Raw genomic sequence first — 23595 nt, forward strand, 5'->3', positions numbered from 1 at the left:
CTAATCCTGTTACACAGATGTTTTTTTCACAAATTGAGCTAAGCAAAAAAATCCAGCAGTTTTCTTACTACTTGGCAGTAATTTGCTGCTGAAACAAAGCAAAGGCTAGCTATGTCATCTCTTAATTCTGACCTCAGTCTTACAAAGCTTTACCTTCCCACTCAGCACCACAGAACTAAACTTGCCTGCTCCAAATCTGTTGAACAAATGGAGGAGAGGCAATTCAAGGAGAAGTCTATTTATAGTTGTCCCGGGAACACAAAATGGGGAAAAAATTATCTCTGAACATTAGTGTCAGTTGCCTGCATTAGCTTTAATTTATGACTGCCAACGTGAAAAATGGGGAAAATGGTTAAGAAAAACAGGGAATACACAAGAATCTTCACCTAGCATGCGGTCTGGTATTGGAAAAAAAAGAAAAAGGGTTATTCAAGTCTTAGCGTGAGGAGAATGCTTTCCTAAATGTGGGAGACAATCTAATTTAGATCTTAGCAGCTAGGGGATAACTTAGGGGTAAGTGTGAAGCTTTCTGGTATTGCTAGGAGCAGCTGTCCCCATGGGCTGGTTATCAGCTGGCATCTTATTTGCTTCCAGCCGTTGAAAACTGCTGAGATGATAATACAGAAAACTTAAATTATATCTCAGATTTGTGTTTATTAGATGCAGAAGGATGAAAAGCAATGCAGTAAAACAGTTTCGCTGTGGATTGTGTGGGTTCTCATATTTTCAAGCTGCAGTTGATCACTAGGAACAGTCTTCGAATTCATTCAGCGTAGAATTTCTTTAAGCTACCACAGTTATCTCAAATATAGAAGAAGAATTTGCAAAAACTAAAGAGTCTGCTTACACTGGGATACTTGGTAATCTGTGACTATTTTAAGCATTACTCAGAACTTCTTTATTTGGTACAGAAATTTTATTACTGTCATGGTTTAACCCCAGCCAAGCACCACACAGCCTCTCAGTCACTCACTGGGGGATCTGGGAGAGAAGTGGAAGGGTAAAAGTTAGAAAACTCATGGGTTGAGATAAAGTTTAACGGGGAAAGCAAAAGCTTTGCACACAAGCAGAGCAAAACAAGGAGTGAATTCACTGCTGCCCATGGACAGGCACCTCCAGGAGAGCAGGGCCCCATCACGTCTAACAGTTACTGGGGAAGACAAACACCATCACTCCACATGTCCCCCCTTCCTCCTTCTTCCCCCCCACTTTATATACTGAGCAGGATGTCACATGGTCTGGAATATCCCTTGGGACAGTTTGGGTCACCTGTCCTGGCTGTGTCTCCTCCCAACCTCCCATGCATATCTCTCCTGTCCCCAGCGTGGCAGTGTGAAACATAGAAAAGGCCTTGGCTCTGTGTAAGCCCTGCTCAGCAATAACAAAAGTATCTCTGTACTATCAACACTGTGTTCAGCACAAATCTGAAATACAGGCCCATACCAGACACCAAAGAATATTAACTCTACCCCAGCCAAAACCAGCACAGCCACCCAAGGAAACGCGCGTGAACAAATCGAAGCTGCTGACCCCAGAAGGGAATGCTCTTCAAAACCCTGGCAACAGAGCGTGAGGGGAAACAGAAGGAAATAAGTTAGGTGTACAAGTTGAAATGCCTTTAAATAAATGTGATCCACATCTTAAATTTCTAAGTCATATGCCAAGATACTCGAGGCCGAAATTAACTGGCTTGTTTAATGAACTCAAAGCAGAAGATGTACATCATATATTGTTTGAGCAGCACAAGTCTTAGTGAGACGACTTTTGTCCTTCGTTAAGCTGGAATAGCTGGCATCAGAAAACCAGAGATAGGCCACCCATCCCATGCTAGAACTTTCTTATTGCATGTGACTAGCTTTGTTACTTTGGTGCAGTAAGAATATCCCCTTCCACTTCACACTTGAGTTGATTCACTTGAATATCAGTTTTAATGCCAGCACTAACACCTGCAAAGACATCTCCAAATGTTGTAATATTAAGAGTACCAGGTACTCTTAACTTGCATACGTTTCTCCTTCTAGCCTGTTCATGCCTTTGTCCATTAGAGGATGTTTTTCTTGTTGCAGGTCTCCTGAAGAAAAATTTCAGAATGATGTGTTAATATTGCTTTAAAAATTAAAATGGAGCTTAAAGGCTGCCTATGCTAACTGTTCCACATGCAAAAAGAGTGTCATATCCAAAGTTTTCAAAAGTAATCTTTAACTGTTGGGAAAAAAACCATTAATAGCTGGATATAGGCTATTTTCCTTAAAAAAAAAAAAAAGGCCAGCTTGGATGGACAGTACCATTTATGAAGTCCAGTAGTCTCTGCAATTCAATTAGTCCACAGATGTGATGAAATTAATCTACTATATTCAGTATACACAGACTTACTGTTTTGGGCAGGAAGAGAACTACTGACTGATGAGCACTTGGTTAGTGGACTGAAAGAACAAGCTGACATAACTGCAGGGAATTTCAGAGAGCAGGTTTTACTGCACAGAGGGTCAAGAATAATGACATGTACAGAAACACTAATCATTTTGTTACATAAATACATTCAGCTGCAGAAGTGTGAGAGGCAGCTTATAAAATTGGGACTGCTGTGCCTCATGGAGGAAGCACTGTAGGGGGATACCTTTTCCAAAAAATTCTTACCCATGTTTTCCTCCAGTTTTGCATCATCTTGGCATGTTCACTGATTGCACTTCTCCAGGTATCAAATCCTTTGGTCCATGCATCCTGACCAGCACTGTCTGAGAATTGTACAAGGGATGATTACAGAGCCACGTCATGGTGGAGATGTCAGTACCTGTTCAGTTGCAGGACTTCTGTGGCAGGTTGGGATAGAAGGAAAGAAGCCACTGTCTTGTCCTTCATTTTGCTCTGCCTCCTTTCATGTTATTTGGCAGTTAAGTTCTGGTGAAATGGCTGTGTTTCTTTCCCTCTGCAGCAGAATTAACAGCCTCCAAAGTAAACAGATTTAGTGCCTTTATCTGTGATTTGAGATCGAGAAAGTATGACCTACAAATTAAGAGTTCAAACCCATCTAACAAGCACAGGAGTGCTCCATTTAGATCATACCGAGCCTGGGGACAAGAGTGATGTGGTAGGACTTGGTCCAGTTAGTAAATTCTCAATTTTTCAGTAATGTTATATAATTACTTATTCTTCCTCCCACTGAGAACTTAAGAAGGGGTATGTTACTGCCTCTTGATGAAATTCTAGTGCTAATTCTGTCTGCCAGCTTTTCTTGCAGAATGTAACGCTGGTGGGGATATAATATTTTCTATTTATCCTTTGGGACAGTAGCAACAGCTTTTAGAGCACAGTGAGAGCCCCTGCCTCTTTTCTGTATTTACATTATTTTCATGGAGATGCTCTTCATTCTGCTTCTGAGACAGACTTCAAAGCGGTGGCATAACTTGCAAAACTCCTGTTGCTTTTCTCTGTCACTGAAAAAAGCAGCATTATGCCATTCTTGACAAACTCACATTCGCCAGCTAACTAAACCTTCCTTCACCTTGCCAATAAAATCCACCATGTTCATTGCTCCTGCTGTCCTTTTAAAAAGATTATTCAGACCTTCTCCAGCCCTGGATAAGTTCTTAAGAGCTAGGTGCAGTAAGCAGTTTGGATACCCAAAAGTCTTGCACAGTTGCTGAAGTTAGCCAATTGCCCTCCTGCTTAGTGTGTGTCCAAATGGAGCAGTGAGAACTGACCTCACCCAACTACAGGTGGTTTCTAAATCTTATTTTTAAAAATCCTGGATATCAGAGGTTTCTCTCTACCGTCTGACTTCCTTAAGTCCTTTTGAAATAACTTTTGTACTTCACCCTGTAGAGTTCCAGCAGAGTATCTATTTGTAAGTCTCTAGTACTCATCTAACTTTCAATTTCATTAGTTTAGCAGGTTTTGGTTTAATATCTAGATCATAACTGCTAATTTACAGGTTAGTCCTTTGTGGGAGGGGGCGGAGGAAGCAGTTTTTATGGCTCTAAAACCTCTTCCTGTACAACTGAAGTGGGTAACAATACAGCAGGCAAGAGTTATCTTCAGAAATGCACTTTTTATGGGTAAGTATTACAGAGGTCTACTCATACCAGGGTCAGGCATATGTTGGAAACAAGCCTACCTTTATCTTCCACTGTGATCAGCACTTCCGATGTCGCGTTCCCGGCTTTTGAGATGAACGAACACGTGTACTCCGTGTTTTCTGACACTGAATCTTTCACCCAGCTCAGGACATGCGCTCTGCCATCAAGCAGCACGTGAGACTGCTCCATGATGCACGCCTTCATCTTTTGCCCATTCTTCTTCCAGACGAAATAGGAGCCGTCCAGACCTGTAAAAACGTCAGTCAGCTTATTCTGCAAGGAAACAGCAGATGAGTCTTTGACGAGATAACAAAAGCCTGCTACCTCAAGATTAGGCTTAAATAAGCATAGATGGTTGATTGTAATGTTTCTTAGGTTTCTTCAGCTGAAATTCTGGGTATCAAAAACCTGGGATAAAAATGAGCTAGCACTGGTAACTGAGGTTCACAGCTGAACGTGTGAGTTCATATGTACTAAGGAATTCTGTGTGGATTCTCGGAAGGGGGAAGTCAGCCCACAAAGATGATGGAGCAGATTGTGAACATCAGCACTATCAGCCTGTATGACTTCCTGGAGGGCCAGGACACGTCACCTACTGCTGATCAGGCTTCTGGTAGGAAGCTGAAACCACCTGAGACAAGCCTCACAGAATCTGAAAACAAGGCCAGGAGAGGAAAGCATTCAAGAGCTCAGTGTGTCAAGGATGCTGGAACTAGTGATGAAAGAGACAGAACTGGAAAAAGCACAGAACCAGCAGTCACTTAAGCAAGACACAGCTTGAAAGAAGCTTGGATTAACAACAAAGAACAATCTAATTTTTTAGCCTTTTTGCTATTATTTGTCTTAACCTGCAAGGACAACATTTGAGTAAATCAGAGATTGACAGTAGCCTAAAGGACAGAACAGCTGTTCCCAGAAAATTAGCAAGGTTGGCTGAAGTGTACCTGGCACATCAGAGCTTTTTAATTTAAAATACAGACATCTGGGCCAAACTAAGAACTCTGCAGTAAATCTGACGTTTAAAACATGCCTGTTTCTCCCTCTGGGCCTACGATCCAGACTAGTCTTAGCAAGAGAGGACATAAAGAGAAATTTGGGGTAAAAAGAAGATAAGCTATTTTTGCAAATATGTCCTGACAGAAGGGGTAACCAACTACAGAACTCAGCTTCATTAGCACTGCAAATTGCAAATCGATGCAGTATTTTGTTCCCTAGACAAATCTGAGTCTGTGATTAGTTTTAGATAATCATGCAGGCAGACAAAAAAAAAAAAAAAGATAGTTTTTACATCTGTACACTTCCTCTGTGTGTCATATTAAAGTCTTACTAGTTTTATTTCCAAATCTGCCACAGATGCACACACAAATTAGGAGTAAGGGTGAATGAGAGAGAACATAATCTAATTAAAGCATTGCAGAGTTTCTCCGAGGGAAGTGGCACAGTCCCAAGGACTTGGCAACAGCTCTAACGAAGTGGAGAGAGCAAACATGCTGGACTGAAAATCACAGAAAAGAATAGTCCAGCACATTTTTTTTTTAAAAGGTGTTTTGTGGATGATTGTACCTATTCTGCAGTTAACAGCAGATAGGTTACATGTCGCTAGAATCATGGGACGTCTGAAAACAGGGACAAATTATCACAGTAAACTAATGCTGAAGTTGGAATTTGGACAAATGGGAGGAACAGTCAGTACAAGCACAGCAGAAAGACAGACATCTTTAAGCACCATTTTAGGGCCATGCAAGGAAGTGGCACGTTCAAGTGCAGGACAGGTCCCTAAAATTACTTCAAATGTACTGTTCACATCAGAGAACCTGCTCTACTTTCTGGTGCTAAAGATCAGAGTTGTGCTGGAAATCTGCCAGAAGTTCAGCTTAGATCCACATTTCATCAGAAGACTAAAGTCCAATGATTTCCCTATACAGGAAATTTTTCAAGCTGTGATGGTTCAGGTTGGCCCCTTAGGAAGTTGCAACTGGGCAATTTTGCCCAATTACCTTCTCCACTCTGATTTCATTTTCAGGATGAAAAAACAGAAAAAAATACACTGAAACAGTGTCATCTGCAAAAGCTTTCCATCCCATTTGTTAAATTCAAGTTTTCCACAGCTTTATGGTGAAATTAATTCAGACTCGAATGTAATGGTTAGAAAATTATTTTTTGAAAGCAAAGGAAAATAATATGAACATATAATCTGCATTTTCTGCTGTTGCTATAATACAAATTAATTACATGTCTAATGCAAACTTTAAAATAGGAGTTTCTAGCACATCTGATCTACTTACTTTGCCATCCACTTTGAGAATGCTTGAAAGATTAAAAAAAGTAAACTTATTAGATCATAATAAGCAGAGAATTAAACAGCACAACAGTCGAGATATGTAACTAGCTATGTCTAAGCAACCATGAAAGACACTTCAAAGAGTTAACCTGGAAAACATTGCTTCAATAAATTATAATAATAAAATGTGATTAAGTAAAATCAACTTCACCGCCTTGATTTTAGATGGGAAAGTAACATAAAAAAATGCAAAAAACCTCGCTGCTTTGTCTGAACTACCCCTTTTCTTTCCATAAGCCCTTCACAGTTTCCAGTGTCTGTGAAAGTGTTTGCTTCTTTCCCATACAGATCTCATTTTCTATAGCTCTGCTTTCAGAATTTGAATGAAATGGCAGTACCCAGGCATTAACAGCCCAGGAATTGTCCAGGTTAAGTTTCTGCTGGCAGAAGGGGTTCTCTGGTCTATGTGTCAAGTCAGGCTGGGTTGAACAAACCATGTATTTAATGCCCACATGATTTTTCCTCAGTATTTTCCACGAGAAAAAAAAACGTAGGCAGTCACACCATAAAAACTTAAACCACTGCAGCTGCTTGTTAGCTTCTCCCATAGTCTGTGTTCACTGAGCTACTGGTGTAAATTTGACCTCAGGGTAAAACAAAATTGGTAAATAAAACCAGATTTAAAGAACTGAGCTGCAGATCCAGAGCAGCGAGGGGATGTGCCCTGCTAAACTGGACCCAATTAAACATTTGCCATATACACATCACATCCCAACACACACAGGGCTTTCAAGACAGCTTGGAGATACTCATTTAAAAGGAGGAGATTATGGATTAAGTGGAGCTCACCAACATAAGGCCGGGGGAGGGAGCACAGGCCATGCTTGCCCCTTGTGCCAAACACTGCAGAGCTGTGCAGGCATTTCCAGAGCAGCCCAGTCAAGCTGTACAGTGAGACCCTGAGCAGTGCCACCCCACTGCTGCTGGCTTAGCACGTTTTACCTGGATTTTAAACTAGTTCTTGAAGGGTAGCACTAGAGCGAGGTTTCCCTATATTCAGAAAAACACTGCCAAGATAGAGTGGAGTTGGTAAAACAAAGCAGGAGCTGCCAGCAAGCCTAAACCTCTTAAAGCTTTCTCCAGCTAACCTAATTTATCCCAAGTTGACAGCAAATTGAAATCCAGGGAAGATGACCCAAAAGGTATCCCACAGAGAAATTCCATCAGGGTAACAAGAAGTCTTTTATACAAATCCCTATAATCTTAACAGAATTGCTACCAGAGCCTATCCACAGCGATGGGAAGTTTAGGAGAAAAGCCTCCCCACTATAACCCAGCACACACCAAAACCACTTCCATGTGCAGCAGATTAAAAACAAACAAACAAAAAAGTGGCATGTGGATTTAATGCTTGCTGTCTAGGTTGTGGCTTTGCTGAATGCTGCTGAAGCAAACATCACCAATTCCTGAAAACCAAGGTCATATAGGAGGCTCTCATCTGGAGCACGGATTAAGTTGTAAAAAGGCAATATCACCTGGATGCAGGAAGGTTATTTTGAATCAGAGATCAAAGTTAGCCCAGGAAAAGGTTGGTCAATCATTAATATGGAGCACTAAAACCAGCACTACCCCACATGTGAGTGACAGATTTAAGGCTGGTTAAGAGTGTCCTGATCTGTAGGAGTCTGAGTCATGGCTGCTGGTAAGCTCCCAGAATGATAAATCAGTAGTAAATGAAGCCATCAGAGAGTAACTGATTCTAAAAGGGGGGAAAGAATTTCTAAACTGAGACAAGCATCTCTGCAGTTTTCTGAAATTAGTGTGCAAGTTACACAGCCTATACATTCTGTAACCGGAGTGGGTTTTTTCATAGTTTGGGTTTTGGTGGTTGTTTTTCTTTGTTGAAGTAGGGGCAGTGCATTCCAGAAGGCAAGCAAGCCCTGACAGGAAAAAGGAATCGCTTTAAAAAGTCGAGGAAAATAGACCTGAAACGCCAGGATAATATTGCTTTCCAACACCAAACGTTTCGTACTGAAGAACGCACGACCTGCAGCACAACAAACAGCTGGTGCTCCGATAAATCACCGGTCTGTCTGTGTAACATCAACACCACCAACTGATGCAGCCTCGCTAAGGCAGACGAAAAGCAGGAAGTGCTTCCTGGGAAACGGGAACCACTGGAACCCCTGGAAGCAGCGACCAGCCCCCAGAGGTGATGCACAGCACATGCAGATGGGAAGTGGGACATGGCATCTCTCTTCCCACAGTGGCATCTAAAAGCAGGTTGGGGAAAATGTCTGACTCGCTGGTCACTGTCCACACTTCCCAGCAGGAACAGCATTTACTTATTTAGATGTTCTCTTGAGCGGGTCCAGGAAAAAGGGTTTTGCAATTGGAACCCAGATAACTTCCCTGTGAAGGAAAATTAAACGACTGGCAGAAAAAAAAAACAAACAACAGATTCCACTTTGAGCTTGCATAATTATCTTTGGCCCTCCCATCAGCTAACAAGGATGCTATGCTGAATTTAAAAATAAGAAAACTGGAGAATGTGTTTTAAGGGGAGTAACATGCTCTCCAAAAATTGCTTTTGTTCTCCAGAGAACACAAACCACTGCTTTTGCTTCTTTGTTTGCCAGGTGGATCTAGCAGGAAGATGACTGGAAGAGATGGAAATGAGATTTTCATCTCCACTGAGGGGACAGTGCAAGTAACACAAACTGAAGCAGCTCTGGCAGCAGTTTCTGCTGAAATTATTAAAAAGACACGACAACTTTGTTCAAAATTAGTACCCAGTTCATCAGCCATCACACCAATGGATTAATAATCACAAGTCTACAGGCTGTGGCTCTCGTGGGGCAGAAAAATAAGTGTACAGGTAGTCAGTTTGCAATCCAGGCTGCTGGGGGTAACAAGGTGCTCTGAGGAAAACAGTGCAAAGTTTTGGTTGTGCTCCAGAGATTCCAACACCTGTCCCAACTACATCTCACCTGGCAGGACTGGGAAATACAGCTGCTCAAACGTGGCCAGGGTGTAGTTAATACCAGTGTACTGCTCCAAGATGGGGCATTACTGAAGCAAGATTTTCACATTAGCAAGGAGAAAAACAGTAGAAATCCTTATGGTGAATTGCAAAAGAAGAAAGGCTAAACTGGGAGGTCAAGCAAACCCTTATAAGCAAATGGTACAGAGAAGTAAGAACCAGAGTGAATCTCTTTCTCTCCCAAGAGAAGACATCCCAAAATGCTTTTAGAAGTGACATTTGTGCCTCAAAGACCCCAATGTGAAGCAAACTTCTCCTTTTATGCCTACCACTTGCAGGCCACCAAGAACAAACTACCAGTTCTTACTGGACTGATTCCCCCATGGGGAAAAAGATTTTTTTTGGTGTCTTTCTTCAGTGTTTTAAGCATTTGTAAATTACCAAAAAGCCACACAAGAAGAGCTTTCCCAACTGCACCATTTTATTCATTGTACAGGAAAAACCTGTATGAATGCAGCCAGCTGCATCTTACCTGTGTAAGGTAAGGCTGTTCAGCAGGAGAAAGAAAATCTTCTGAGGAAAAATGAGTAAGACACTTTTGGTTCTACTTATTTTCTTTGCTCTCCCCTTTTTTACCTTGATGCACCTTATGCTTAATTATGTTTACACTGAACTTACTCTAGTCTTTACAAGAAAATTAATATAGTTTAAAAAAAAAGGAAAAGGTATTCTTTTTACACACCTTTCCACATTATTGCTTAGCTTGACCACAGCATTTCCATATAAAACTGCACAGTGAAGGGAATTCCTACAGAAGTGTTTCAAAAGCTGCCCTTAATGTCAGAATTTAAGAATGCATCACCCATATCACAGTCCTCGTAAAATAAATTTTCAATTTTCTTACAGAAGTCACTGTGAAGGAAGGCAACAGAACCCAGACAACATCAGCACTTACAAAGGTGTTTAATGCTGTTGGGTTTGCATGCAGAGTTAGATGTAAGAGGGTCTCAGCAAGCCCTTATGCCCATAAAAAGAAAAATGCCAGTGTTCCAGTAAAATAATTACAGCCCTAAGATACTGAAATCTACAGTAACAAGGATACCTCTAATGTCTATTGAGTTTTATGCAAAATTTTATAACCTTAAGACTTCCATGTCCTTTTCTATTAAAGGAACAACTTTAAGTTTTCAACTTACCTTCTAGACGCATATCAAGTAATGAAAAACAGGTGTCATATCAGAGACCTGCACTAAGGAATGGTTTTATAGTACCAAGATGCCTTTAAGTGATGTTTAGTCAGTTGGAAAGAATTGGAACAAAAGTACAAAATCACAAAGTAACAGCAACTGTAAGATTACTGTAGCCAAACACGCTGATATTGAGTCACAGGCACACAGCAGGAGATAAAACACCCGAGAAGCTAATTCATAGAAGTGGGATATGGAATTGTTTAACAAGGTGCAAATTCAGCATTCCCATGAGGATAAACTGAACGTGGACTGCTAAGCAAGTATGCAAATTTAAGTCAGGAGCACTGCTTCAAGAAAGCATCACGGTGTAAATCTCAAAATACACTGCATAAAATTTTAGAGATTTTATAAAGTTTTGCAATATTTGTGCCGTGGATTGAATTGTCTTGAGAGATGCAGAGCTTACCTTTTCTAGGCTACTAATTAAAACATTCTCAGGTTTCAAAAACCTTGCTTTCTATCTCTCCACAGCCATAATTTGCATTGAGACACACCAAATGCAATTGGTTACGAACCACAAGTGTGTGCTCATGGCAAACTGCTCTTTGGTATTTTTTCGTTCTTGTAAGAGTAAAAAAGTAACAAGCCTGGTAAACTCCATTTTAAGATGCTGTGCTGTGATTTAAGTGCTGTCGTTGGTAACTCTGCACTAACATTTTACCTAGCAGGAAGCACATTCCTACACAGGCTCATCCTGCTCTGGGAGCTGCACTCCTCCACGGCTCTCCTGACTGAGCTCCAAACCAGACCACATCACCCCAGGGCACCACGGATAACACAGCCCTGTAAAGGATGCCAAAAAGCCCCCACACATGACTTATGACTTATTTATGTGGGTCAGTTTCCGACAGACAAGCTCCTCCTCCCAGGAAAAAACATCAGGCACACCGAGGGGTACAGGGGCTTTTGAGTCCTTCTGCTGAGCCCTGTGATGCACCAGGACATGGTGACACCAGCACAGGCAGCCCTGGGGCTCCTGCACACAGCCCGGGGCAGGGTCTCTTTCAGACTCACTCTGCAGGCACCTCCAGTCTGGCAGCAGTGCTTGCTGAAGTGGAGTGCATTGCAGTTTACACTTTTTTATATTTTCCCCACCCTTCTGCGTGCCTTTCAGTGCAACCTGAGGCTTCACCAAAGCAAGAGAGAGAGAGAAATATCTATTGAACCACTCTGATTCTTGGAAGTTACAGATCTTTTCCTCCACGGATGGGAAGCTTTCTGGCACTCCCTTTAAAATAGAATAACCACAGGGAACAGGCACTGCGTGTGGGTGTTACCAGATACCCATCTCGGCAGCTCCATGAAGTAGCAACTGCTTTAAAGTATATTGCCAAGTTCACAGAACTTTTATTGTTCACACTCCTGGGGTTATTTTACCAAGACTGACAATAATCCATTATGTAAAACCTCCAGCTGCAGACGAACTAAGGGAGACATGTGACACCACGGACACAGGGAGTCTGAACCTACAGGGCAGAAATACACACAAAGAATGGTGTTTTGCAGTGTGTCTTATTATAAAATAAGCATTTAAATTGTTGCTCAGCACCATCATTTGTCTGGGAAGTTACAAACATGGATATACTACTCTAATACTGGAGGGAGGAGGTGTCAGTAAAGCATCTCCAAGCAGAACCAAAACTGCTGGGAAAAGCCTGTTTCTACTGTACCTGATTTCAACAGAGAAATTTATAAAGCAGGTGCACACATCATCAGCTGTCTCTCCCCCCTGAACCAGATAGCGTAGTATTTCATTCAATTTATTTGAAGCTCACCTAAAATGTCTGTAAAGGAGTTAAAAATCCTGTAATGGGAGAGAAAATCCCAATAGAGAAAGTACAAAGGAAGCCTGATGTTTGCCCGTGCACAAACAGGTCTCTGGAGAAATGTGGGACTCTTCAGGGAAGCAGGGAGAAAGGAACTGGGAGAAAAGCTGTACAGGCAGATTTATTCCTTCCTCTTCAGGTGGGGCAGGAGTACCCCATTATTGACAAACTAGGGGTTTTTTTTTCAGGAAAAAAAAATAGCAGTATGTCACAAGTGGCTGTTGGTGCTTTATCCACTTCAGCTTCACCTTCAGCTGAAATCAGACAGTTACAAGGTTGTAGAGTGCTACCCCTAGGCAAGCTTTCAGGTTAAAACATGTGGGATGAGTAAGAGATGAGCAAAAGAACTCACCAACTCCTGCTGAGTTTCCAGACAGCTTGAAACAAGACATTTACAATTAAAAAAAGGAAGAGGTTCGCCAGTTCTCATAAAATAACATTAGAAATTCAAGTCAAAATAAGCTCGAGGTTTTTGACTGGATGATGTGACTTTATTTTTTTTTGCATGTATATTTGCATCATATACTGGCTTATACCATATCCTTTATGCAGACAACCAGGCACAACATTTAACTCTCTGCCAGTCTCACTTAACCTTTCTGCTCCTTGTAGACACATTTCTCCTTATATTCATAGCCGAGGGAAATAAAGTTCCATTACAGCTATGTTTATATAAGGAAATATCAACAGACACTGAAGAAATGTGAATAAATCCAAGCAGAGACTTTCCTAGCAAAAGCACTTGCTTAGTCACCCCCCACTCAGGATAAATGTATACACCCCTCACATGCAGAACCCAGAAAGATGCAAAATATCTGCATCAGTTCAGTATCAGTTTGCATTTGTTGGGTTGAGGGGGTGGTGTTTTGTTTGTTTGTTTGTTTTTAAATCAACACACTACAGTTGTAATTCTGGGTATGAAAAGGGTGTGTGATGTATCAGCCAACTGCTTGTTTCCCAAAGGGAGTAAATCCCCCATCTGTAACACAAAGTTGGGTCTTTCACTGCTTCCTGAGGTGAATCAGAAGCGCTTCCACAGCTGGGGCATCTTGGCCCTGCCTGTGCCATCACTGCATCTCTTGGATGTCAGGGGGTTGTGACAGTTTCTTCCAATATGAACCCCTGCACCTCCTGAGGAGTGAATTCCACAGGCTGACTTTAGGACACTGCTCCTTCCTTCACTGCCAAGGCAAATACAATTAATCACAATTTTCAAAAGCAGCATGAGCATCGTTTTAAAACAGGCACTAGCTGGATGAAAGAAAAAGTAATTTTAAAATAAATTCCAGATATGTTTAAATCTTTTGTGCTATTTATGCTATTATAGTGTTTTTCATGTTGCACAATGAAGTTTCTGAATTGTCTATAGAAAAAGTGAACAAATTATTGCTGAAAGGTCTTTTTTCAATCTAAATTATTCCATTCTATGAAAGAACCTTCATCCCACAGTTGTTCTTTTTAGCCACGGAAATAAAAATAATGCCTTTGTTAAGATCTACACTAATATGGATTTATGCATTTTGATCTGACTCCAGATAATACTCACACTGAGACCAATGTGAAACAATTCTAGATTTAAAATTCCTCAATCTATGTAATCTCTTATTTTAAGGAACAAGGTTACATCCAAAGACCTGTTTAGATCCATTAAATCACACTTAGCTTAAACCAGCAATCACAAACTGTAATTCGTAACAATCCAAACAAAAGCTGGAAAGTAAGTGAATTGCTATGGAGACAACAGCTTTCTCCTTCTCCTGTACACCTCAGATAATACATCCATCATAAAACGGAATTTGTTGTTACTGTAAGTCCTTCACCATTTAAAATAAGATGAAAAAAGAATAACTGACCTGGCCCAGAAAATACGCCAAATTAAAATCCAATACAACTGTGTTTTTTAAATTGCATACACGCTGACAATGAAAACATCTACCTGCTAAACATGACTCTGCAATCCTGATTCACTGAGCCTAATAAAAATCAGGAAGTGGCACCCTGAAATTGTCTCTCTTTTCTCTCCCCTTTGCCTCCCCCAGCAGCCCCCCTTCCCCCCAGCATCAGAAAAGTAAAACTTACACAGTACATGGTGACATAGCTAAGCCTTTAATGCAGACCAGGATGGCTTTATACAGGGGTCCTCCAGCTTACCTGTGGCTTGGCAGAAGAGGTGGAAAGGTCCCCGGACACTAACATGCTGTGTCTGGTCACTTAGGAAAGGTGGCAACAACATGACCTTTATGGGGTCTGTGCTAGACCAAACATCAGGCCGGGTACTGGTGGGTGAAGGAGGTGAATCACTTCCCACACAGGACAAAAAGGAGGTACCAGTAGGAGGGAAAGGTATAGGAGATGAGGCTGTGTGACAGAAGAGGACAGAAAAGAAAGTAAAAGGGTACTAAGGAAAAAAGTTGCAAGAAATACATCACACAATGAAGAAATAATGCAAAAAGACAAATGAATTTTAGAAAGGTAGTAAGAGGAAATGTCCCTTGGCCCCTAGAGAAAAGCACTTTCCTCCTTCACCCACGTTTTTTTTTCCCCCATCCTTCCAATCCCTCCCCCTGGGTTATAACCTGCTCATTTGAAGTTGAGAGGCTGTATCAAATTAATTACGAAAGTTCTCACTTTCCCCCTTAAAGGAAACCACAAGGAACATTAGTGCTTGCCAAATGGAAAGCAGTGTCATTGTGTCACGTTTCATAAATAATACAATTTATTTTAATATTTATTCTGTTATATGTACATAATTAAAAATAGAAAAATAAAACCAAACTGAATCTTATAAAATATAAACTGTTTACACTAAGATGGTCTAAATTATGGAAGTTCAACATAGAAAAGCAGCCCAGGCATTCTGCTGTTTACTGTTAAAACAAATTCTACTTCTAGCAATATTTACAGAAAGATGCAGTGAGAGGAACAATTCTTCAGGACTGTTACTGCACACAAAATGCTTTTACAGACAAACAGTGCTGCTGTGAACCAGGCTGAGAACAAATGCACACTTTCACGTCAGCAGGCATGATTCACATAAACAGTTCAAAGGACTGATTGTTTAAGCAGCTCCAGTTTCAGTCTCCAGTTGCATAGGAGAGTGGAAGGTATCATCCGGAAAGGGTGATGCTGCAAAGATTTGTCACAAAAAGAAGCTGAGTTATTTCTGAACCTGAAAAGAAGAACAACAAAAAAAAAACCTCGGCAACGTTTCCTCGTCAGGCTGAGTCCTTACAGTCCACTTCAGAGAGTCACCAGCTGAATTGTTGGAGTTAGTTCTTCTTGATTCCTGTTTTGCTCCCACAATGCAAGAAACCTCTTTCCTTGTCACTGCTAACTGACAGATGCTTGCCTGTACTGTTTCATCAACTAAAGGAAAAAAAAAAATCCAGTTTTGTATAGAAAATAAAACATCACTATGTCCAGCTTTCTAGCTGGTGGGGGGAGGAAAAACAAAAAAAAAAAGAAAAAGCATTTATTTCCTCCTTCCCCATTCCCCACTTACTCCATGTTTTGTACTGATATTGTTGTACCTACATTTCTAAAAAGCAGCAAAGAAAAAAACCTTTAAACAAGATTATCCCTGAGTCTTACACAAATCAAGGCAATGCTATCCCCATTGTACCTTAAAATCTAAGATACTCAAAAAGTAGTTAAAAAAATTAACTTTAACCAACTAAAGAGATCTAGTGTGCCAAAACACAAAGCATGAAACTAAAAATAATCACTAGAAGCAAAGAAAAAAATGTCCCAATCTGGACAAAAGTCTATAATTTACCAATCTGATAAACTAAACTCAATTTCCAATTTGGAATTAAAATGAAACTAGGTCTTTTTTTAATGGCAACTAAAAACGTGTGTAGACTGAAGTACTTTTTAAAGCCAACTGAATTAAAAAGTTACTTTTACTCTATGGAAGAACATGGCCAAAGAACAAGCAAGTAGCTTCACTGGAGCAAAGCGCTCAGTGGGGGGGGAAAAAAATACCTGGAATAAACAAGTGGCGATCTGAAACTGGCCATTCAAAAAAACTTTTTTTAAAAAAAAAAGAAGGACAGTACGACACAAGATGCCACGGTCTCCAGACAAGAACACCGCTTCTCTAATCTGCTGAGATCTGAATGGAAACTGGCTCGCTGTACAGCTGAAGCACGAAAACCCCGCTATGGCTTGGCCGTCGTTCCCCGCCGCGCTGCCCCTGCTCCGACAGCCGCCGCGGGACCGCGGCTCGCATCCACCTCGGAAAGGAGAGGGAATGGATCAGCCATCAGTCCCCTTCCACGTCCGAGTCTGCGAACTTGAGCTCGCACTTGACATCGAAGGGCTTGTCCTTGGCCTCGCGGGACGCCTGCGAGTCCCCGGCCTGCAGCTGGCTGTTCCCGCAGTCGGGCTCCGTCTCGTAGCCGGTGTCGTGCGCGGGCTTGGGCTGCTCCCCGCTCTGGTGGCTCACGCTGCCCTGCTCCACCAGCGTCTCCTTCACGCTCTGCTCGCAGTCGGAAAAATCCGACTTGGTTTTCTTCTTGCCGAGCAGCATGACGGAGCGGAACTTCAGGCACTGCCCCGGCAGGTACCCCTTGTAGCAGTTGTAGGAGAGCAGGCACAGAAACAGAATGAAAAAGAAGAGGAAGAGGAACATCAACAAGAAGTTGTCGTTTGACTTGAGGAACATCGTCTTTTCTGGGACCGCATCGGGAATTGAGTTGAAGAGCTCTGTGTTGGAGGCTACACTCGTCAGGACAGGGCCAATGGGCTTTGTCACTATCCTTGCTGTCGTGACTGGCACCATGTGAGTGGTCGAGGTGTGAGCAGTGGAACCCTCGGTTGACACAGCTGAGGCCTTTGGCACATCACTATTACCTTCTGTTGGTGCAGCTGCTGCGGTGGGGCCCGCCACGGTGTGCTGTATTTTTTTCAGTTCCAAAACGTGCTTAGCCAGCACTTGAGAAAATTTCTTATTCTTCACTTTTTCTTCTGACAAACACTGGTAAACGCCACTGTCTCCTTCTGATAAATTGAAGATGAGCAGTGCCTTTTCCAGCAGACGGTACTTGGGACTCTCCACTCTCAGCACATCATCTTTGAACTTCCAAACTACCTGTGCCAGATTGGACTTTTGAGAACACTTGAGTTCTGCTGTGCTCCCATGCTTGAATGTATGCTGTAGGGGATTCTCTCTTACTTTATCTGGAACATCAAAATAAATGTGCAGAGTATCAGCAATGATTCCAGTTTCTCTAACCTGTACAGCTTCACAGGACTGTGTTACAGCCTTAATAGAAAGTGTGAAGGTCTATGGCATTCACCTCACAAGACCAAGATGACAGCATGCAAGAATCTGAGTGAAATACCAAGCTACAGCTGCACGCAAAACATCAAGACAGACTAAGACAGGACACCTCAAACTCTAAGAGAGCCTCCACTTCTAGACAAAGATGAGACCTTGCTGATCCACAACTGAGTGTGCACCTGAGACGAGTCATTGAGGCAAGATACTGAACTTGGGGGTAAATCAAACTCTTAAGAGCTTTGTTTACTGCAGCTCAAACCTCCTGTAACACTACTGCCTCTTTAAGATGTCCTTGATCTGGTGGCAGCAGCACACACTACAAAGAAAGGACCTGTGATTACTTGTCTTAAAAGCACTATGGAAGGTACTTCAGCTGCTCTGTACTTTGATCCAAGCTCCCCCTCCCCTCTCACTATAAAATCAGCTTTTTTTCCAAGTCACTTAATCTGATCTAGCAGCAATAACCAAGCACTTGTCAAGGCTCACAGTAGAACGTCAAATGCTGTATCAAAGAGACAGAGGCCTCTGCAATAGAAGTACTTCTGGTATTGCTTTCATTCACAAGCCACTGTTGAGGTGCCCCCGTTCATTTCAGGGGGTTGTGCACTGCACACTGAAACGCATACAAACACAGACATTTTTAAGACAACATGCAGGCTGTACAGATGCTCAAATATTCAAAAGCAGAATCTCATACCTATAAAAATGTAAATGCACGTTCAGGTAATCACAAAAGCAAAGCTGAACTAAGCACAACTCTTTCACTACTCCACCTAGGCACATGAAAGAGCTCTTCAAAGACTAACTCACCAGAACAAGAAGATGCATCTCCACCTATGTTCTGAATCCAGTTCCTGTAAAAGGAAGCCCAAACATTAAAACTTCAAATCCTGTTTCCTAGAGCCTGCCCATTCCCTTACTGTAGTAAGTCAGTCATCTTATCTAAACAGCACTAGCAGACACAAATGGATAGAAAAAAGTCTGTATTTGAAAACATTTTTTTTTTAAATTCCACTTATCGGTAAGGGACAAGACTGATTCAATACTGATTGTAACTGCAAGGTCATCAAATGCTACCATTACCTTCCAATTTCAGCTTCTTTAAAAATATTAATGCAGGAAGCTTCAAGGGGTTTCCAAGCACAGTAAGGATCCCTTGCCAGAACACAGTCAACACAAGTGGTGTACTTGTCACAGAATGCCAATGGGGACTGAACCACACCAGAATTTGAGCCAGCAAAGAGGTATTTTCTGCCCTAAAGAAAAACAAACAAAGTAAAAAAAAAAAAATCAGAAAGAAATCACAGTCGATCACTTCATCAAAGCCAAAAACTCATTACATGCTTTAAGTATCATTAAAGAGTTGCAAACATTCAGCCATGTTTGTAAAAACTGGTGCATGAGGGGAATAAGTGTTTCATTAGCTTTTATTTCTAGAAACTTAAATTGAAAATATTGCAGCAGTGCCGGAAGTGAAAAAAAGACAACAAAAACCTGAAACAGATACAGTTTGTGACAATGGAAAACAACCACGTCTAACCATGGCTTTATCACACAGTTTTTCCAGAAATATGAATGCTCCAACAATCCTTCCATGAGGCAAGGCAAAATTGTGAGGATGACTAGGCTGCAGCAGGCACATGAAAGCCTAACCAGGCTCTTAGTAGGAGCTGCTCCTGCTAACCCAAAGCAGCCCTACTGCCTTCAGCTCCATCAACCAGCCAGGCCTCTGCAGCCACATCAGCATCAGCTTTATGCTTTTCAAGGAGGAACACTGGCAGTATTCAAAGGAAAACAGCACTGGCAAGACACCAAGGAAAAGGGGGACATAATCAGATCACCTATTGAACCATCGCTGCTGGGATCCCAAACAAGTGTCACTCTGACACAACAGGAAAAGACTCATTCCAAACACCCTTCCTATAAAAGGCAGGCAGCTGCCATATTTCACTCATCTGCTTGAAAGCTCAGGGAAGCTGATGGCTAAAGCTACACTGACTTCACATATTACAAGGTGAAGACTGAAGAAAGGGACCTGTGCTGCAACCCCAAACCACCAGTGACCAACCACCTCCTTTTTGAGAGGCTCTGCACAGAAAGCCAAGTGGCACACCCCACCTTGGCAGTGGGTTGGCTTCATCCTGAGCAGAACACCAAGTGGATTTATCAGCACCCTACTGCAGCTGTCACACCAAATGGGCCAGATCCAAGCACAGAGTGGCTTCTCCTGTACTGCAGCCACACAGATCTCAGTGCACAGAAATGTCCTCAGGAGGACTGCTTGACTCTGGCAGAACGAGCATGGTCACAAAGTGATGGGCAGACATCCAAGAAAGACTTCTGGTAGAGAAACATTCTTAAAAAAATCTCATGTTCATGGTGCAGAAGTTTTGTCTGGACATGAGAAAAAAGCCTCAAGAAAACAACTATCAGACTATCTTAGGGGTGAATTTAGGTTTTGGGGCTCACTGATGCTCTTTTGCTATGTAAGCAGGTTCTGCCATGAGAACTCAGAAGAGGTCAGTGTTTTTAATGCAAAGATCATGAGAAAGTCTCCAGAGGAAGCTACAAGACCAAGCACAAATTAGTTTGGATTGGTCTCATATATGAAGTGTGCAGACAGCTTTCAAGGACACCCTCTGCACTGGAAAACACAAGGCAGAACAGGATCAAAAAAGAATCTGTTGGAAGACTGGAGTTTGAAAGATAGTTGAACATCCATCCACATGCAGTCTTCCATCCTTAAGTCTAACCTGGACTATGCTGCACTGCCCATGGAAGGAAGTGTACAGTGCTGGAGATGTACTACCTTTTGGTAGTGGTACCTTTTCCTAGGAAGGGAACCACTCTGTCAAAGGCTCCCCCAATGCACAAAGCACTGTTATCTCTCTTGTGCTCCTCTAGATAATGCTGCCACATTGTGCATGCACTGTAGTGCCTCACATGTTTCCCAGCTCACACATCCAAGAGTTCAGGGAACATGCAGCAAGCTGAGAAGACCATTTAAAAAAAACCAAACCAGACACACCTTCAAGTCAAGCAGAAGATCTACTGTAGGATTGTCTGACTCTGCCCAGCACGTTAAACAATGTGGGAAGAACCTGGAAACTACTGAAAAACGTGTTCAGAAAGGACTGTGACTCCAGAGGGGTCTAAATCCCACCATCAGGGTAATTATTACCCTTCTGTGGTTAATCCACTACTATGGGATGCCATGACATGTATCAAAATACCAGCTCTAGGAAGGACTTCAGCAGCCACCGACTGTGGAGGCAGAAACTTGTGTTTTCATGCTGGGGAGCAGCATTAAATCCCTGCTTGGGTGGTACCACGACCATACAGCTTTCATGACTGGCACCTGACCCAATCTCCCACTCATCATCACTGAAAAGGACCCCTGCTTTTATGAGAATGTACTGGGCAGCACTGTTTCAGCTTTGGGGTTTAGTTTTGTGCGTCAACAACTACATCAGGAAGCAGTGTTTTGTTTCAATTCTAAGCTTTGAAAAGGCAGTGCATTCCCTATGCAGCCTCTATGCCATGATTCAGGATACTCTTGAGGAACTGAGCATGTGGCACCTGGACTCAGAATGAACACATGCAATGCCATTACTTCTACACTAGTCTTGGCTACCATGAAACTGCTACATCACATGTCTTTGGTTTAAGGCTATAATGCCCATCTCTTCCCTTGCACACCCAAGAAATGGAGGAATCATAACTAAGTCAGTGTATGAATGATCCCACAATGAGAAGAAGGGGAATTAGCATATTTATTAGAGGAGTTATCTATCCTTATCTTCTATCATAGGGTTTTCTTTGCAGATAAAGCAGAAGAAACCAGCAAATACTTTATGTATATATATGTAGACACACACACAATATACATCTACACACATATAGAGAGAGCTGCCAGTGTTATGCACCATACAAAATAATACAAACATCTTTACTGAAAACTATAAGCACGGAAGATTTTAATCCTGATTTTCATTTGTCCAGCAAAAATATGCTCTGTCCTCATGAGTTGTTCCTATTATAAGCATGAAAGGACAAATAAGTGTGCAAGCCAAGCTTGTAAAATTATGACATAAAGCTCTGTTCCACTGAGCTGATCATGTTGACATGCAAAGTTCTATTAAATACCACAGAAAAATAAAAGCTGTTTCAAAGATATGTTGGCAGTACTCCTAAATCCCTAAGCTGCAGAGAATTTATCTTTCACTGGGTAGCTACTGAATGCTGCTATTACTATCAGACACTTCAAAAGAGGCATTTAAGTCCCTGAAATCTCGCTGTCTGAGGGGTCTGATGCTACAAGTCACTGCTTAGGGCGGTGGAGAGGATTTTTCCTCGCAGATCTGCAATGGCCACAAGAGGTCGGGATTTTTACATTACTCCTAACCCTCAGTCTGGTATTCTGAAACACTTTACAGCTTTCAGCTTCTCCACGTGGAATCGAAGTGAAGATCTGCACACTCGTGCCCCCCCACCCCTTCCCCATGTCCACATACATTTAGAAGTTTGGCACCTACCAAACAGACTGAAATGCAGCAGGCGATATGTGATACTGCTGCAGTGCCATGAGTTACAAATGCAGCTTTTGGGCAGGTGCACAGTGATGGCCTCCTGTCACAAGGTTACAAAGTGGTACTTAAAAGGTTTGGGGAAGAACAAAAATGGAGATGAATGCTGTGATGCTCACAGCACTTACTGTTTTGGATGAAAGCAAGAGAGTCTGGACCGGTTCGAAATCTGGAAAAAACTGTGTTTCTTCAATAATATGCATTCCATTTTCATAGCTGATGGCTTTGTGCACGGCTCCCCGATCTGAAACAACAGCAATATGTTTAAGTAAGATCCTTAAAACAGAAAGGCAGGAAAAGAACCCTGCACAATTGCTTTAACTTGTCTCAGTAATCTGCTTGCTGTTCAGATGAAGACTTCATATAACTCTGTGTCAAAGGCAACCATTAAATTTGCCATCAGCAGGAGCTCTGAGCAAGACATAACATTTTGGCACACAGAACAACCACTTAGGGATTATCTTCTGTGTGTTTTTTGCTGCACTCATGCAGCTTTGCAGTTCTTTTCCTGCAATACCTTTTAAACGTTATGTTAAGACTGTCCACTTACTGTGGTGGCACCTTGCCCTTTAATGGAAACACCAGCTGCACAAGCACTGCAAACACGGAAATCTCAAGAGTTTCTCTTTGAAAACTAAAGAACCAGCGCACCCCTAAAACAGGGGTCTCCTGGAGAACTCACCTGTACCGATGAACATCACGTCATACATGGTGCCATTGAGTGCTCTGACTCTGTCCACCACAATCTGTGTGTACTTCACATCCTGCTTTACCAGCCGAGGTCTGTCTCCCACCGGGGTCACTGAGTCATCCATCAGAGGATGGTCTCTGACAAACTGCAGTGTCTTGTCTGGTAAATTCAGCGAGCTCATGTAGCTTGATCCTCCAGCTTCATGGTTTATACACTAGCAGGAGGACAGGGAGGGGGGAAAAAGAATCAAAACAAAAGAGACAATCAAATTATATCATTTACTTGTACAAAACAAAGACACAGCTGTATGCATTTTCTTCTCTGTATCACTTTGGCCAATAAACACACATTTATTCTATTGAGGTAAGTCCTCAGGGCTCGTAGCACTCCGGATTCTGTGATGTACTAATCCCTGTAGCCTTGGACTACATTTTTTTTGGGCTCAAAATACATTCTAGGAAAATATTCCTTCTGTAAGTCTCACACATTTTAACTGCTTTTAGCTGTCACCTCATTCAGCACCAGCAACAAGATGACTGTAAGGAACGTAAGGAAGTAAGAAAAGTCTGAAAGAGGCTGAGCACTATGAACATCTTAGTTTGTAGAGTAATGCACTGT

At 42.0% G+C, this 23595-nt stretch overlaps 1 protein-coding gene across 6 annotated transcripts in view; it reads right to left on the reverse strand.

Moving 5' to 3' along the window:
- Positions 1–1672: 1672 nt before the first annotated feature.
- Positions 1673–23595, reverse strand: part of SEMA4D (semaphorin 4D) — a 79680-nt gene continuing 57757 nt past the window's right edge. For 2 of the 6 annotated variants that reach the window (XM_027670964.1, XM_027670963.1), the window contains 5 exons: positions 22969–23191; positions 22415–22530; positions 18784–18956; positions 18511–18554; positions 15696–17597 (listed from right to left, as the gene is read on the reverse strand). In XM_027670964.1, coding sequence (XP_027526765.1) covers positions 16681–17597; positions 18511–18554; positions 18784–18956; positions 22415–22530; positions 22969–23191 — 1473 coding nt within the window. In that variant the 3' untranslated portion in view covers positions 15696–16680. Of the gene's footprint in view, positions 2072–2637; positions 2736–4114; positions 4325–13297; positions 13598–14567; positions 14775–15695; positions 17598–18510; positions 18555–18783; positions 18957–22414; positions 22531–22968; positions 23192–23595 lie in introns of those variants that run through there. The other 4 variants (XM_027670965.1, XM_027670968.1, XM_027670969.1 and 1 more) reach the window with 4 other exon arrangements.

The sequence above is a fragment of the Neopelma chrysocephalum genome, unplaced genomic scaffold (assembly GCF_003984885.1).
Source record: "Neopelma chrysocephalum unplaced genomic scaffold, ASM398488v2 Primary Assembly neopelma1_97017, whole genome shotgun sequence".
NCBI classification, from domain to species: Eukaryota; Metazoa; Chordata; class Aves; order Passeriformes; family Pipridae; genus Neopelma; species Neopelma chrysocephalum.